The sequence below is a fragment of the Empidonax traillii genome, unplaced genomic scaffold (genome assembly GCF_003031625.1).
Source record: "Empidonax traillii isolate 1590-97213 ecotype Southwest subspecies unplaced genomic scaffold, ASM303162v1 scaffold1152:size184241, whole genome shotgun sequence".
Lineage (NCBI taxonomy): Eukaryota > Metazoa > Chordata > Aves > Passeriformes > Tyrannidae > Empidonax > Empidonax traillii.
In genome coordinates, this window is record NW_020956345.1 from 79999 (window position 1) to 97212 (window position 17214).

At 52.3% G+C, this 17214-nt stretch overlaps 1 protein-coding gene across 4 annotated transcripts in view; it reads left to right on the forward strand.

Moving 5' to 3' along the window:
- The window catches only part of LOC114068935 (protocadherin gamma-B4-like), a 37057-nt gene extending 20231 nt beyond the window's left edge, over positions 1-16826 (forward strand). For 3 of the 4 annotated variants that reach the window (XM_027905410.1, XM_027905406.1, XM_027905409.1), the window contains exons 3-4: positions 10117-10205; positions 14290-16826. In XM_027905410.1, coding sequence (XP_027761211.1) covers positions 10117-10205; positions 14290-14516 — 316 coding nt within the window. In that variant the 3' untranslated portion in view covers positions 14517-16826. The remainder of the gene's footprint in view (positions 1-10116; positions 10206-14289) is intronic. The other variant, XM_027905407.1, reaches the window with a different exon arrangement.
- The last annotated feature ends 388 nt before the right edge of the window (positions 16827-17214 follow it).

Below are 17214 nucleotides of genomic sequence, written 5' to 3' on the forward strand. Positions count from 1 at the left end.
CTGAAAATGTGGTAGAGAGGCAGACCAGAGCAAAGCAGTTCTGAATTAATCTTGTTTGGGAAAAACAGGAGGATAGATTAATTTGATGATGTTTGTGTTTTGTTTTCTAAGAAAGCAAAGCACCCGCGCTGTCGCTGGGCAAATGTAAATGAATCCAGACTGATTCCGAGCAGCAGATGCCACTCCCAGACAAATCAGATCAGTGGCTGAAGTGGAGATTTACAGCAATGAATTGTCCAATGAGGAGTAAATGTACAGTCCAGCAGCGTGGCAGGGTATCCCTGTGGGATCATCAGTGTGGGGTTTCCCTGCGAGGAGGGGGGGTGGTGTTTGGGGGGAGAACACAGAGACTGGTAGAAGGACCCATCTTGTTGTTTTGGTTTGGTTTGTTTTTTGCTGTGCCTTGCACGTTCGTGGTACTTGGCTGACCCCAGCTGCTCTTTGTTTTGATCTCTGTGTGATGGTTTGTTCAGGAAAACACCTGGCTGAAGTCAGGATTTACTTCCTGGAGGAGTGGGGAGGGCTCTGCGTTGCTCACAGGTGGGCATGGGAGGGTGGGAATGCGGGTATGTCCCGGGCATCTTGTGGGAGGAGTGAGGGCAATTCTGGGCTGGGTGGAGATCCCATGCAGGAGACACCCCGAGATCGTGGCAGGGCACTCACCAGGAGGTGGGAAGCTGTGTGAATACCCCTAGCAACCCCAGCAGAGGGAGGAGCAAAGCACGTAAAGAAGATACAGAGTGCCATTTCACACCCCCTTCTATTTATCTTCTCCAATCCTGAATCTCCCTTTGTTAATGCTTCCCAGAGCTGTTGCTGGCCAGGCTCCCCCTGCCAGATTGAACGTAGCCAATAGGGATGTTCACTCCCCTTGCTCATTAAGCAGCATCTCAGCTGCTTTGTCTGACCCCGTCCATCATTCCCCCCCCACGCCCAAGGGGTTTGGGGCTAATAGTGGAGATGCTGCAGCAGTGCCCACAGGAGAGCCAGGAAGGAAAAGAGGGATTTTTTTAAATTCTTTATTTTGTTTTCATGCAAGAACTCCAAGAATTGGGCATGCAGGACTAACCACAGCCTGCCTGTGGGTGCTGAGAGACAGGGAGGGGAGTAGAGGTGTCCCAAAAAGGCTCTCAGGAGCATTCCTGGGGCTCAAAGCATGCAAGCACTGACAAGGGGGATATTGTGGTGTGGTTTTGGGGTGCTCAGGATGTCCTGCATGACATGTGTGGGACATCCCAGAGCAGGCAGCAACTGGAACCAGAGGATGAGACAGAGGGAGACAGGGACATTTGTGGGCTTACACAGCATGGGGGTGGATACCCAGCACAGAGACAACTGGCCACAACTGCAGGCTTTACCACATCCTTCCTAAAAATAAACACTTGCTAACCCAGGAGCCACAAGGATGTCTGTGGGTGTTGTAAACCCCTAGGAATTTACATTGTGAGTTTGTGTTGTCTTATACTGGAGCCAGTGGCAAGCACTCCAAAGCACGTGCACAGGGGCACCAGTGGGGCTGTACAGGTAAACACTGACCCCTTTAACTTCTGCTCTTCATGGAAAATGTGCGGAAGCATGCCAAGGCACATGCCAAGCAGAGGTGCTGGACAAGCTGCAGCTTCTCTTTGACAGGGGCGAGAGGAACAGCAGAGGGAACTGCCACTGTGGGAAGTTTAGGAAATAATTATAATCCTCAGGTTTCCAACCCAAATGCACCCAAGGGTTGAAGTCAGCAGTGGTATTTGCTTTTGCCTGGCGTGGTTCCACATGTTTTGCTGGTGAATTAGAAAGGGATAACAGTCTTGGGGCTGGAATTTCAACTTCTTCTGACTGGATTGGTTTTGAAAGCCTGTTCAGTATTGAATATTTAACTCCAGCAGCATGTAGAGTGTGGGGCTGCTCTAAACTGCCACCCCAAGGCCTTGGGAAGGTTTGAGTGGAGTCCTGCAGCCTGAAAAATCACAGCAGCCTCTGGAGATCCCTTTAAGATCATTTGGAGGAACAGCCATAATCTAAGTGACAGGGCTCTCCTAAAATTGAAGGCTGCTATGCTTTAAGGGGGCTGTGGATCTCTGAGTGCAGGAGGAGTTGTGCCAATGAAGGAGCTCGGGCCTGAAGGGAGGGTTTTCCCCTCTGCCAAAGTCTCTGGGGCTGTGGAGCTCAAATCACCAGCTTTTGTCAGTTCCTGGGGAGCCTGGGAGAGAGCTTGCCTTTTTGGGCAGTATTTGGAGTGGTTGTTCATGCCTGATGATGCAGCCCCTAGCCTGTTTGTGTGACTTGCTCAGCAAATACCTTGGAGGGAACCACAGAAACAACAGCCAGGTAGTTGTATCTGTCAAGTTTGGTGTTGCCCTGGTGGGTCCTGAAACGGGAAAGGTTGAAGACCACTCAGAGGGTCATGTTTTTGAGGTGCTCGAGCATGTCTAGAGAAGGGAACAGAGCTTGGGAAGGGTCTAGAGCACCATGAGCAGCTGAGGGAGCTGGAGGTGCTCAGCCTGGAGAAAAGGAGGCTCAGGGGAGACCTTATAACTCTTTACAACTCTCTGACAGGAGAGCAGAGCCAGGTGGGGGTCGGTCTCTTCTTGCAGGTAACAAGCAACAGGACAAGAGGAAACAGCCTCAAGTTGCACCAGAGAGGGTTTAGGTTGGATATTAGGGAAAGTTTCTTCCCTGAAAGGGTGGTCAGGCACTGGTACAGGCTGCCCAGGGCAGTGGTGAGTCACTGTCCCTGGAGGGATTTAAAAGCTAGGTGGATGTGGCATCTGAGGACAAGGATTAGTGGTGGCCTTGGCAGTGCTGGGTTAATGGTTGAACTCAATCTTAGAGGGCTTTTCCAACCTAAACAATTTTATGATTTTGTGACTGGCATTTCCTATCAAACACTGCAGAGAAAAAGCTGCTATAAAGTACTGTGAGGCTGCTCAGAGCCTGCCTTCGGTCTGAGCACAGGCTGCAGCCTTGTGGTGCAATGCTGGAGTGGATTTGGGGTGCTGAGACAGGCAGGAGCTGTTTTAGCACTGGGAGCAGGACTTGTCTCAGGATAACTGCTCTTCTTCCTCTTCTTCCTCTGGAGCTGAGCTGATCCTGGGACTGGAAGCTGAAGGTTTTGTAGTGATATGTCCTGGTCCCAACCCCACCTACTCTTCCACATTCAAGAGACCACAGAGCTGGTTCCCCATGCCTCCTGTGAGCACTCCTGCTTGCAGGGTCCACCCTTTTGTCTATTAACAGCCCAAATCTCAGCAGATTCAGTATTTGGGCTTCTTTCTACATCACGTAGCCATTTTTAGCTGAGTGTTTCCTTCCCTTTGTTTCTTTCCCTTATTGACCATGCTGGGCCAATAATCCCTTTATTTGCGTTTGTCATGGCCCTTGAAGTCTGAGCCATCCAGATCCTGCCAAGTGGTACAAAAGCTGTAAAATCTTCTGTGGAGAAAGGGAAATATCCAAGCAATTGCGACGAGTTTCTCATTTTGGAGAGCCCCCAGAATATCAGGGATTTCATCATCAGTTTTATGCATAGAAATGCTATTTTAGGTAATTTAACAGGTGCTACGTGTATTAGTTTAATTTTTGTTCCTCCATCTGCTTCCTGCACAGCTGAGCACATGCCATGGCCGGCTGCAGAGCCGATGGATCCAAAAAAACAGGCACAACAACCTCTCCAAAGAATTTCTCAAAATATCCTTCCTGGCCGGCTGGGGACACTGGTGGCTGGGGGGAAATAATGGATGGGGGGAAAATAATGGGCCCTGGGGAAATAATGACTGGTCTCAGCTCCATCTCCTTCAGGAGGGCTAGAAGAGTCCCCAGGAGGGGAGACACTGCCTTGCTCCTCCTTTTAGAGACATTGTGGGCTTTTGTTCTGCCTCCTTTTAGCAGAGCAGCATCCCAGGTACATCCCAGCAGCTCTGCCAGCTGGAAGTGAAGACACTGCAGCGCTTTGGGAGGCTGGAAATATTCCCCCCCCCCCACACACACACACTTCCCCGTTAACATTTTGAATCCCATCTTTTCAAAGTCATGATCTTAAAGCTGGGCCTCATCCAGGCTCTCTCCAGCCCCTGTAATTGCATTACAGAAGTGGATGGGAATGTGAGGAGCCGGGGGAGCGTGGGGGAAGGGCTGCCAGCATCCTCTGTCAGGGAAGGGAAAAGGACAGGAAATCGGGGCAATTTTGGAACTGATTCCGGTTTTTTTCAGAGGTTGGGGGGAAGGTGATGGGCTGTGGGATGCTGGCATGGGAAGCAGGGCAGAGGGATGCTGGCCCTGGGGCTGTGTCCCCAGCCAGGGGCTGTGTCCCCACACGCCTTGAGCGCAGCGGAGGCTCAGCACCAGCAGAGCCGGCTCTGTTCCCTCTCACTTGTCACTTTGCCAGCCTGGGAACATGCAGGCTGAGATTTTACTGCTGCTGCTGCCTCGGGCTGGAGCTGTGTGTGGGAGGCAGTGGAGGGGGGGATGGGAACAGCTTGGAGGAAGCTGGGAGAGAGGAAAGAGCAGTGCAGGGAGGCTTAGACAGGGGGGCAGCCTGGGGGGAGCAGGTACTGCCTGGGAATGGGTCTTGAGGAATGGGCTTGAATGTACCTCTGGCTCTGGGAGCTGGATGAGAAGGGGAGGGCAGGATATCTGTGGGAGGTGATGCGAGGGTGGGAGCAGCATCTGGAGCTGAGGTGCAAATGGGAGTGAAAGGGGGAGAGATTCGGAGAAGAAGTAAATCCCAGTCACCCCTCCCTGGAGTGGGGAAATCTGGGAGCAGCTTCCTGTGGGATTTAGGAGGGGCTGGCTGGAGGGCCACTACCATAGAAGCCAGATAGCCCCAAAACAGAGAGGAGGGAAGATGCTGAGTGTGTCCCCGGGAAAATCCCCAGCCCAAGCACTGCCCACAGTCCCTGCCAGACGCCTCAGAGTGCCAGGGTCTGTTCTGCAGGGCACTGGACTGCCCTCTGCATCCCGTGGGGCTCTGACAGCACTGCTCTGGCATGAATAAACTTTTCCAGTTCGTTGTGGCACTGCTACAGGCTCGTGTTTCCAGCTGCAGAGCAAGGAAAACAATTTTTCAGGAATCCATGGGGCGGTTGTGCAAATAAATGTTTGCGAGGCCTTTGGCTGCCATAGTGACGAGCTCCATGGCAACCCTGCAAGGAAATGAATAATTCTGAGCTCAAAGTGGAATAATTCTGTGCTGGAAGTGGAAGATAAAAAAAAAGGACCTGATGGCAAAGGGTGCTGCAAAATAGATGATCAGCAAATCACCCAGGTGCACCCCTCAGGTGGGTGCTTGTGAGAGCCCTCAGTAATGGGGCAGTGTTGGGGTGCAGGATGGATGCAGTGGGGCTGAGTCAGGGCCTCCAGACAAGCCTTTTGTCTTGGTATTCCCCGATTTCCACGTAGCCAGGTTTATTGAAGGCATCTGCAGGTCATGCATGGGCTGTACCTGCCTCTGCTGACACAGCTCTGTCTCCACCGTGCCCTGAGCCCCTCAAGATGCTGCACCCCTGGGTTTGTCTCAAATATGGATTTGATTCCTCCTCTCCAGTTCTGGCTATGCTGGAAGCATTCTCAAAAATGAAAGCCAGCTCTTTTCTGAGCTTTGAAGTGTGGAGTAGAACTGAAAGAGAGAAAAAAAAGTCTATCCTATGGGGATGGGTTTTTAGAAAAAAAACCCTGTTGAGTCAACGGCATTTGTGGTAAAAACAGCGGGTCCTTGGAGTTATTTCCATAGGAACCAACCCTCCCATTCTGGGCAGGCTCCCTGCAGCAGCACCCAAGGCTGCAGCTGAGTGGGGAGCAGTGTGAGAAGGGGAGGTTCTGGGGTCTGCCCACCCCAGGAAAGGGAAGCAGGGCAGGGCAGGGCAGGCTGCCTTCTGTTGAATCAGTGATTCACAGCTGTGACTCACCGCCCCATTCTATAGTCGTGGAAAACAGCCAGGTCTGGCCATCAGCTGTGTGCCTTTTCCACTGCGAGAAGTTATTTTTGGGTGTTTTTAGATTACAGCCCTTGTAGGTTTGTTTTTTTTTTTTCCTGTGCCTCTGAATTCTGGATGATTGCACTGCAAGTAATTGAGGCACTTGAATTTCCTGCTTAGAGAAATGAGCTCAATGCCGGTTTTTTTGCAACTCTAAGGCATTTCTAAAATAGCTTTTCTGCATGGCGTCATGGGGAGCAGGCACGCAGCTGTGGGGCTCTTTGTGCTGAATTTGGGAACACTGGGTGCAGGAAGGTTGCAGGAAAGGATGTGTGGGCTGTCAGCTTGAACATGAGTCACCAGTGCACCCTTGCTGTGATGGAGACTGGCTAGGTTTGCTGGTAAGGTCGTAGCCAGCAGCTCAAGAGAAGAGATGGTTGCCCTCAATTTGGCACTCACAGGTCTACACCTGCAGCACTGTGCCCAGTTTTGGGCATAGCTTTGGGCTCCCCACTGCAAAAAAACAGGGCCACGTGGGAACCACCAAAATGATCTGAGTGCTGGAGCCCAGGGCAGGGTGGGAGAGGCTGAGAGAGCTCCTTCAGTTTGGAATTGTGAGAGCAAGGTGCACTAGATGATCCTTAAGGTCCCTTGCAACCCAAACCATTCTAGGATCCATGTCCCTCTCCGGTCTCATTTTGTGATCCTACAGGACAGTAAGGGCTTTGTCTGTCCCCCTCATAGTGGGGTATAGACGTAACATGTGGACCAGAGAAGCTCATCACAGAAGTTCACAGCGGGTCTGAAATGCTACCCATCCTCTGGAGGTGACCTGAGCTGGCTGGTGATGCACAGCCACCCCTCCCTGGGGCACACAACTCTAACCCAAGAGCTCAAAACAAATGTGTGCAAAACCCCCACACATTTCTTGGTGCCACTTCTCTCCTCGTGCCGTGCACCGAGGGGGTTGGAGAGTGTCACTCAGCCCCTCCCAGGCTGCAGGGACCAACCACCCCCCTTCATCCCTGCCTTTCCAACCTTGCCCTGCCCAAGTGTGGTGCTCAGTGGTGCCAGCTCTCCTGTCTGTGCCTGCACACAGCCTTGGGGCTGAGGTTATTGTGGTGGGAGAGTGAGGACCAGCTGGTGAGGGAGCTTAGTGAGGTGTGGGGTCCTGGTGCAGGTGAATGCCCTGAGCTCAGGGTGAGCCTTTCCCTCCATGCATTCCCACTGTCACAGGGCACCAAGTATGGCTTTAACAGGAGGCAGGAAGAACTTCTATCCAGAGAAGCCTGTTACCTGAAGGAGGGGTGGGAAAGGAGAGAAAAGTCTTTTTGGAGGTGGAAAATGTGATGCCACATCAAAGAGACAATTCAACCAGGGCCTCTAATTTCAAAACAGAGTTCAAACCACCAGAATGTTATATTTAAAAAAAAATCCCAAAATGTATTTGGCACTTCCTTTTGCTTTCTCTTCCCCCATCTGTGGGTGCCACCATCACGCTGGGGAAGCTTCCAGAGCCAGGACCAGCACCTTGGAGGCTCAGGGTCATTTCTGAACAGCTTTCCTGCAGTCCTGAAAAACCTGGGAACCTCAGCTTCCAGCAGGGGGGTGGGACAAGAGCTGCTGGGGTTAACTGGTGACTGAATGAGCTGTCCTTTGCCATGGAGTGTAGGTTCCTAAGCCCTTTATTGGATCTAGCTCGGGGCTCTATTCCCAGCCCTGTTTGTGACATTAACAGGTCGTTGCAGCCCCAGGGCTGTCCCCACCTTGTCCTCACTGCCTGCACGGCACTGGCAGGACACTGAGTGCAGGGCAGAGGGACCCACCGCCGAGGAGCCTCGGCACCGCAGTCACGTAGGCGCTGGAATCAATTTGGGAGGCGGGCACGCCTCGCTTCTGGCCTCCTTGAAACTGTGCCACCACACACAGCGCTCAGGAGGGATATAAATACTGCTCAGGATGCCCTGGGATGTGGCAGACAGCAGGTATTTCAGGAGTGATGCTGCTGGCAGGGTCATGCCGGGGCAGCTTCTGCTCCATGAGTGGTTATTTGCATCCTCTAAAGATGAACGGGTGTGAGCGCAGCGGCTGCAGATGGACCAGCCAGGGGATGCAGAAGGTTTGTGTGGTTCTGGCACAGGTCCTGCATGTCTTTGGACAAGTTGCTGAAGACCAGATTTTCCACAGAGTACCTGTGACAGCTGCCCCTCCCCCATCATTACAGCCGGATATTGTGTTTCAAAGAGGGTTTGAATATATATTATAGGATCCCAGAACGCTTTGAGTTGGAAGGGACCTTAAAGATCATCTCTTCCAAACCCCCTGCCATGCACAGGATCACTTTCCACTAGCCCAGGTTGCTCCAAGCCCTGTCCAACCTGGCCTTGGACACTTCCAGGGATCTAGGGGCAGCCACAGCTTCTCTGGGCAACCTGTGCCAGGCCTGCCCACCCTCACAGGGAGAATTTCACAGGGTCAGGGAAAAATGTGTGCATTCAAGGCTTCCCTCTTTGCAGAGCTTTGATGCAGCTGGGCACGGAGCTGCAAGGTCCCTGTGGCAGATACAGCCTCCAAGGATGTGCCTGTGGGTCCATCCCAATTCCAAAATGTCCATATTGAGCTTGTTCTGAGTGTGAGGGCTGCAGCAGGCACAGGCAGTGGGGGGCACCCGGGCAAGTGGGATGCTCAGCATGGCAATGAGGAGCCCATCTGCTGCCCAGCACATGGCACTGAGTTGGCACCAACGCTGCCTGTGGTGGCATTTGCAACATGTGGGGTGCTGAGCACTCAGGCAGGAGATCTCAGGGCTGGAGGTGTTGGCTGAGCATATCTGAGCAGGAATTGAGAGTCTGAGCAGGAACTGAGGGTCTGAGTAGGGTTCTGGGGTCTGAAGAGGGTGTCAGGGTCTGAGCAGGGCATTGGGTCTGAGCAGTGCTTCAGGGTCTGGCAGCTCCTGGGCATAAGCACTGGGACCACAGAGGTGGAGGAGGCCACTTCTGTGCCTTGTAACCTGGTGGTTTGAACACTCTCCTAGGAAGTGGGCTTTCCAATGCCCCCCATTTCACTTCAGGAGAGCTCTGATATGCAAGAGCACAGCAGCCCTCATTCCAAGAGAGCCAGCACACAGCCAAGGAGCAAATCTTGGCATCCCAGTGGGTGGCAAGAGCTGTAGGCTGTCAGAGCACTGAGCTGGGAGAGGAGGGAGGGGGTGCCCTGAGTAATGAGGTCACTTAGGGACAGAGCAGAGGGGGACCCAGGAAGCTGGTGAGATGTATAGGAAGTGGGGAGGCTCTGGAGGGGCTCTGTGAGCACAGCCCTGACCAGTGAGCAGTGGCTGAGCACAGCTGACACCTGGCAAACATGAAAGCAAGGCTTGTTAGACTGCACACAGACTGCTGATTGTAACTTCAGTCGCAAAACCTCCTTAGCCAAAGCCTGACAGCATCCCCTGAGTTTTCCCAGGCGGATCTGTGATGCTCAGCACTGCTATCAACCAGTCCCAGGGAAACAAGGCAGGTGCCCACTTCCCTTCTCTCCTCTCCCTGTTGCTCCAGCCTCCCCAGGACTGTTTGGTGCCAGCTCTGCAGAGCTGGCAGCTGATCTGGGGCTCTGTTCAGAGCACATTCTGTGGTGCTGGGCAGTTGGCTCTATCATGACCCCAAAGCCCACAGTGCCACAGGGTTTTCTCTCCCTCTGTATTATAAATGAAGCTGCAGAATGGAGCTGTAGCCTGAAAGGTGCATCCACTCACACAGCCTGCAAAATGAACAGAGGATCTTGTTGTATAAGGGTGCAAACACCTCTGGGGATTTAGGACAGCAATTTTTATGATGTTGCGTTGTATTTTTGGGAAGGGATTACATCATATCCCTTGGCAGGGGCATTGGAACTAGATGATCTTCTAGTTCACTTCCAACCTAACCCATTCTGTGATTCTCCAGTTCTGTATTGGTGGCATTTTGAGGTGAGGAGGTGCTGGCTGTAGCCTCTGAAGTCAGCAGGAGTTAGGTGGGTGTTTCTGGAAGCATCACTGAGTCCCCAAGTGCTTTTTGTGGTTATTCTTCAAAAGCCCAGTGAGGGATGGACACTTCTGAAAGGGTCTAAACTCCTGAGTGTTATTTAAGAGAAGGATTTGAAGCACGCAGAGGACACAAACCCGCTCCTCCAGACTGAACTGCAATAACTTGCTGTTTGTTTTCTTTTCCCAAAGGTCCCAGAATGGAGAGGAAGCTGGAGCCTGGCCAAACAACCAGTTTGACACGGAGGTGCTCCAAGCCATGATCCTGGCTTCAGCAAACGGTTGGTGTCCATCACGTGTGGGAAAACCACGACACTTGCTCTTGCAGGGGCATCTCGGGTTCACGCTGTTAGATAAGATGGGACTGGTTTGCCTGGCTCCAAGAGTCCTTCAACAGATCCCAGAGCTGGTGGGAAAGCACTGCTGTCTGTGTTACCCTGCAGAGGAGAGGGGTGGGAAGGATTCAGGCAGATTGCTGTACACAGGGACACCTCTTCCACTCAAACTTTATTTCCCGTGTAGTGGACAGAACGTCATCTGGCTCGTGGTGCGGTTGTGTTACACAAGGTGGTCTTTTATGAACTGCCCGGTTCCAGAAGGTCACACTAAATGAAACTGCTGTGTTGCAGCTTGCTGTGGGGTGAGGAGGTAGGAAGGCTGCAAGTCTTGCACGTGGCAGGGCCAGGGAAATGCCTGACTCGGCAGTATTCCCAAGTATTCCCAACAAACCTTGTGTCCAGAGGAGTTCCCCAGGTTCCTCTGCTGAGCCCATGAGCTCACTACCATTTTCTCCACTGGCTGCTGCTGCCTCGTTGCAGTTGTAGTCACAGGGGGGGAGGTTTGGGGCCATTTTGGGTCGGTTTGTTCTGGTTTATGGCTGTGTGGAAATGGTGGGCAGGGAGGGTGTTCCCACACACCCACAGTCTCCATGGCTTTGTATAAAACAAGTACAATTACCACTCCGTGCAGCACCACGGATAAAGAGGCTGGTTTTCATACAGCCTTTATTTATAAATACTTCCAAGTCTTTCCCCCCTTGATTTAAAAATAGAAGCAACAGCACAGCCTGTGCAAAATGCTTAGGATGTTTCCTTTGAGCTGTTGGGAGGGAAGGAATCTGAGGGAGGAGGGATGGCTTTGGTGTTGCTTTCTTGGAAAGCTGCTGCAGCTGAACTTTGCTGCTCCTCAGACACCAGGCAGCCTGGAGACAGCTGCCCTGGCTGGGGAAGGGGACGAAGGTTTGGGGCAAGGGAGTTGTTTACACTCAAGGGAAAGAAACAATGTGAAAATGTGTCTTTGCTCTGAAAAAAAGACCATGGAAAAATAGCCTCTGGGGTCGCACGTGGTTATCATCACCCAGGGCCTCCAGATCCGGTCTCCTTCCTGGCAAATAAAGCTGTTTTTTTCCGACTGCTGCTCCAGCAGTCCCCAGGATCAGAGCTGAGAGGGTCCCTTCCAGGTTAAGCACGGACTTCTGCAGAGCCCCGGGCCCTATTTCAGCAAATCTCCCCTGGTCCACAAGTCTCAAACAGTCCTAACCTCTCCCACGGCTTCAGTCGTCCCAGGGGGTTGATGTAAATCAGATCCATCCCTTAGATAATGGCTTTTCCTTATCCATCCTTTTCTTGCCCTTGCTCGTTCCTTTCTGTGCTGGATGGATGGATGGATGGGGATACAGCACAAGTTTTTTCCACTAGCACAGTGTTTTCGTGTTACCCCTGCTCTCTGTCCCCTCCTCCTGCTCTCTCTTTAAGCCAGTGGTGTTGATTGGAGCAGGCATTGATTAGGGGCAGCCGCTAATTGCCCGTTAAGCTTTGTGCTGATGTTTCCTGGCTATTTAAATGATCCTTATCTCTTATTGTCATCCCCTGAGCTCTCTGTTAGAGCTCAGGCGTGGCAGGTGGGACACAGTGACACAAGTGATGCCCTGGATGCGTCTCTACCCTATGCCAGGTGTTACCCTTCGCTTCAGCAAGAGGCAGAGCTGGCGCTGCCGTGCCAAGTCTGTGTGATCCATCTGCTCCAAGGAATAAATGGTTAAATCACCCTCCCAAGTCAGAGTACCTGGGGAGCTGATTTCCCCCCAGGTCTGTGACCTTGTTGTAGGGCTTCTGTCTCTCTTCCTGGGCATCCTTCATTTGGATTTTCCTCCCTTGCAGCTGGGAATGGCATGAAAAACCAGTGTTTTTAGCGATCTGAATGGGCAGAGGCAGCTGCTAAGACATCCCAAGGAGCACAGATGCTCCAAGACACCAGACACTAAAGGGCAGACATCCTGTCCTTAAAATACTCTGGCTTCCAGTGGGAAGAGAAGATCTTTCTCTCCCCCAGGCAGGGCAGACACGCTAAATTGGGGTCTCCTGAAAGCCCCACCAGCAGCTGCAGCAGCACGTGCTCCAGGGCTGCCTCTGGGTGATGGAGCCCCGAGCTGGTTATTTTTGCTGAAGCCCAAATTCTTGTTTCCCTCCCCAGGACCGTTTGGGACAATGTCTGGCTGCTGGTAAAGGCTGAGCATGACCTTTCCAGCAACAAGAGCTGAAGTTCCTTGCTTGGCAAGAGCACCTCGGTGCCCATTTATAACCCTCTATTGTTCCTGTTCTCTCTTCTTTTCAGCTTTAATGTCAGTGTTACCTAGAAACAGCCCTTCGCCCTTACCAGGGACCAACGGGCAGGCTGGGAACTTCACCAGTGGCTTTTTCTCCCTGGTGAAAGCTGTGCTGAGACTGCAAATTAATTCATGAGGACTTGAATGAATGCTGGCAGCCCCCAGCTGCTCCCTGCTCAGAGTCCTGGTCATCTGAGATGGCCCGGGGGGGACAGAGGGCAGCGATAGCCGGGGAAGAGAAAGTTTCCAAGTTCACCAAGCTGGTTCCAGCTGGGAGAGTCCAGAAAAACCAATCTTCCTCATGGCTGGAGTCTGTAGTGCACCTGTGAGATGGTCCCTGCACATCTCAGTCATCTCATCCCATGGGGATCATTTGTAACACCCCGATGGGTGTGATGTTAAATTGGTTGTTAATGAACTAAGCTCCTGCTTATAGACACACATCTCCCCAGCCCAAGGTCTTCAAAGGCCTGCTGGGTCTGGAACCCATTTAATGGGAACTCTGGAAAAACTCTCCTGTAGTGAATTCTTCCACAGGGGAAAGGGAAATGGCATTTCTCCACGCTGGGTCCCTGTGTTTGTGCACCCTGTCCCCCCACCCCAGTGCACAATATCATACCTGTTTTCTGCCTCGCTATGTTTTCCCCTCCTCCTGCTCCAGCAGAGCAGCTGGAACTTTTCAAACTGCAGTTGCTTCGTACACAGCCATGTTTCAGGGGGCTGGTGGGATGTGGTCCAGCTTTTTGTCCAGCTTTCTGGCTGGCTTAGCCACCTCCATCTGCTTAGGGAAAAGCAAAGGCAACATGGAGGCGTGCACAGATCTGGTCTGGAGTGACAAGAAACACCATCTCTGCTCTTTGTTTTCTCTTTATTCCTAGTCTCTCTGCCTGTTAAAGGGGGGAACAGCACCCTTGGCCTCTGCCTTGGGCTCTTTGGGTGGCCTTGCTGGGTCTCTCCAGCCTCCCAGGAGAGCCTGTCCACGGCCACGAGCATGAGAAAGTTAAAGGCTGAGAAAGGAACCTTCCATACAGAGGTTGGGTTTTAGCAAATCATTTCTGAGCAGGGCTGTGAAAGGATCCCACCCTGAGCCACGCACAGGCAGCTGCACCGGAGCAGATCATGCAGCAGCTCATGGCAACAGCATCACTTGAGCCCTACCATCCCCCCGTTCTCGTTTCTCCCCCTGCCTCCACGTATCCCCTCATCTCCATCTGCTCTCCACCATCCAGCAGAGCCCCGGCATCCCGGGGGGGCCCTGAGCCCCTCCCCACTCCCGCTTTCCCTCTCTCCGTGCTGGAGCTTTGCATAGCGACAGGAATGAGTCTGCCTTCCCCTCCCCCTGCCCCCAGATCTAGACCATCAGCCGCTCTCTGGCATTGATCTCCTTCGTGCTCGGCTTCCTACAGCCATTTGGCGGTATTGCAGGGGGAGGGATTTTCTTTCTCCTCTCCCGTGCCCTGCTCCCTGACTAAACCTGGCTGGAGAAACACCGGGGGCAGGGCTTTAAATGAGGCGGAAAAATAAATAAATATCGGATTTCCCTTAGTGCATTACTAATGATTGTGAGCGCACAGTATGTTCGGGCAGTTTCAGGGGGGCAGGAGGTGTCTGTGCCACTCTCCCCAGTGATGGTTGGTGGCACCCCGGTGTGGGTTTGACAGTTTGACACCCCGGGGGGCTGCTGGGGCTTGGGGTGGGCTCTGACCGGCTCTAACAACACGCCCTTCTCTTCGCCCCCCTCCCTCTGGCGTTCCCCACAGAAGCTGCTGATGGCAACTCGACCCTGGGCGGCGGGAATGGCACGATGGGGCTGAGCGCCCGCTACGGCCCCCAGTTCACCCTGCAGCACGTCCCCGACTACCGGCAGAACGTTTACATCCCGGGCAGCAACGCCACCCTCACCAACGCCGCCGGCAAGCGCGACGCCAAGAACGCCGCCCCCGCCGCAGGCAACAAGAAGAAATCCGGGAAGAAGGAAAAGAAATAGAGAAGAAGAAGAAGAAGGAGACCTTAGAGCTACAGGGCAGCCGGCTCCAGCACTCCCCCTAAAAATAAACACAGCCCAGGCCGGAGGACGAATGTGAATTAATTTTTTTTTTTAATCTTTTTTTTTTTTTTTTTTTGTGATGCGAAAGTAGGAAATGCTGCGAATGTATCTCGTCATCATCAGGTCTGGGAGCAGGGACTCGCTGCTCTTAGACCTCGTGATGGAAACCAATCTGAAAGCTGAACCGAACACAAACAAGTGCCCTGTGAATAATGTTTTATACGATCCCTCGGGTATTACAATATGCAAGGGCGGAAGGTCTTTTGCCACGTCTTTGGATCCGATTTGCTCCCAAGTCCGAGGCTTTGTGCTCGGCTTTGCCCAATGTAAATAATTTTAACGCGAATCTTTTAATTTATATAGCCCTTCAATAATTTTTTTTCTTTTTGGAACGGAAAAGGAAGTTCTTAGCTTAGAGCCCACTCTCCAGTTCTTCGCTCTTAAAATTTCCATTCGTAAAATTCACCAACCCCCCCCAAGTTAATGATAGTGATGGATTTTGGAATTTGGAAGTTAGTAGGGAGTGCTTCAGTTCCTGCTTACCTGTCACCCAGAAAACGAAAAAAAAAAAAAAGTGTTTATATTGCATGAGTCAAAGGAAATATGGCAAAGCTGCATCCTAAACATTTTTTTGTTTGTTTGTTTGTTTGTTTGGATTTTTTTTTTTTCAAAGTGTAACCACTAATGGCCTGAAATATGAGAAAGTAAAAAGCCCTCCTGATGTCTGAGGAGCAGGGAATTCTCTAAGGAGCATTGCCGAGGTGTGCGGCAGCTGCCCCGGTGGTTCTAGGGGTCTCCGAAGAGCAGACACATCTCAAACCTTCTTTGCAGTAAATATTTATATGTACAGTCGATGTTCTTATGGAATTAAGGCTAAGAGAGCCTCGCTCCCCTGCGGCCGGGCTCTTGCCTGGCCAGGTCTCCGCCTGAGGGGACACTGAGGGGACGATGCTTCACAGTGTCTCTGCACAGTGTCTGCATGCACGTCCCTCACCTCACACCTGCACTAGCGCAGTAGCTCCACGGACCCACAGAAGTCCTCGCATGCCCACGCAGCGTGGTGTGAATGCACCGGCAGCCACCCGAGTCCCCGCGCCGGGGATGCCTCGAGGGAAGGGGTGGGAGGGGGTGGGGTGGGTCAGGCGGGGTGGGGAAACTCCTTGCTTCTTGTTTGGGCCCCAAAGCGTAATTTGGGGTGATAAGGCAGTTTTTTTAAGGCGGTTGTTTTGGGGGGTCTCGCCCAAAGGGGTGGGATCCGCAAAGCTGCCTGTGCATGGCTTTGGTGCAGAGTTGGTGATTGAGTAAGTGGTGGTTGTTTCGGTGGCATTTGGGGACCAGACTCAGAGAAGGGACCCAAAAGCAGGGGGTGATGCTGCAAAACTGGGGACAATAACTGGGGGAGTGTCAAATGGGACCATGTGGGGCCAGCCTGGAGGAGGTGATGCTCTCGCTGGCTTTGGGCTTTCCACCCCATGGAGAGAATCAGAAGATGAGGAATAGAGTTTCTTCACATGCCCATCATCCTTGCACCAGGCCAGCTTCCCATAGTAAAGCAGCTCTGAGCCCTCCAGGGAGACACAGGGGGGGGCTTTGTGTAGCCAGAGTGAGGAGAGGGGCTGTGGAGTGGCCAGGAAGGGGCCGCACCGAGTTTCCCAGGGGGTGTGTGTTGTTTTTTTTCCTTTTTTAATCACTAACATAACTCACCCGAGCAGATCCAGCCCTCTCAGCCAGGCTCACCCAACCCCAGCCCCCTCCCCAAACCCAGAGTAGCAGGAGCATCCTCCGTGTCTCACCTGGATCCAGCCACCTCCAGCTCTGGCTGCACTGGGAGCGGTTCCCACCCTGTCCCCTGCAGCTGCCATCTGCCCCCCCCCTCTAGAAATGCTGTAGCTGAATTGTAGTCTTTATATTTTCTTTTTAATCTGCAATCTGAGGTAGCGTAGTGAGTGTTGTGTATTTAGTGGCGTGTTATTTTTAATTGCAGTAACTAACTTGTGGACATCAGTATTTTCAATTTTCTCTGTATCTTCTTTCCATGTGGTCTGTGCTCCGAGTGTATGTGAAATGAAAATACGTTTGCCCTTTCAACGTGTCTAATATTGAATTATACTTATATATTATATATATGCTTATATCCTTCTTATACCCATATAGACCAACGTCGATGTGTTACACGCAAGTTTTATACTCTAATATTTATATTGCTTTTTTTTCTTTGGGAAAAAAAATAATAAAATGGTTTCTTCTGAATAAATGGTGTTTATTCCAGTGGGAGGAGGGAGGCGTGGATGGGGCCTGTCCATACTGTTTCTGCTGCTTCTGGTGGGGGTGGGAGGAATCAGCCCCAGCCTGGCTCCAGCAGTGGGGATGGTCTTATGTCCCCCAGGCCTGCTTTTGTGATGATCTGGTGGTGTCCACAGCTACAGCCCCTTCCCCACACCGAAGGGGATCCGGTTGCCCCTCTCCATCACTGGCAGGGATCTGACCACTGTTCCCCAGTCTTGGGGGAGTCTGATTATGCTCCTCCAGACCCAGTGGGGATCCTCCCCATCACCTTCCCCATCACCAGCAGAGATCCACTCTCCCTTCCCCAAGCCGAGGATGATTCCCTGTTCGTGGAGCCAAAGCTCCCATCTCT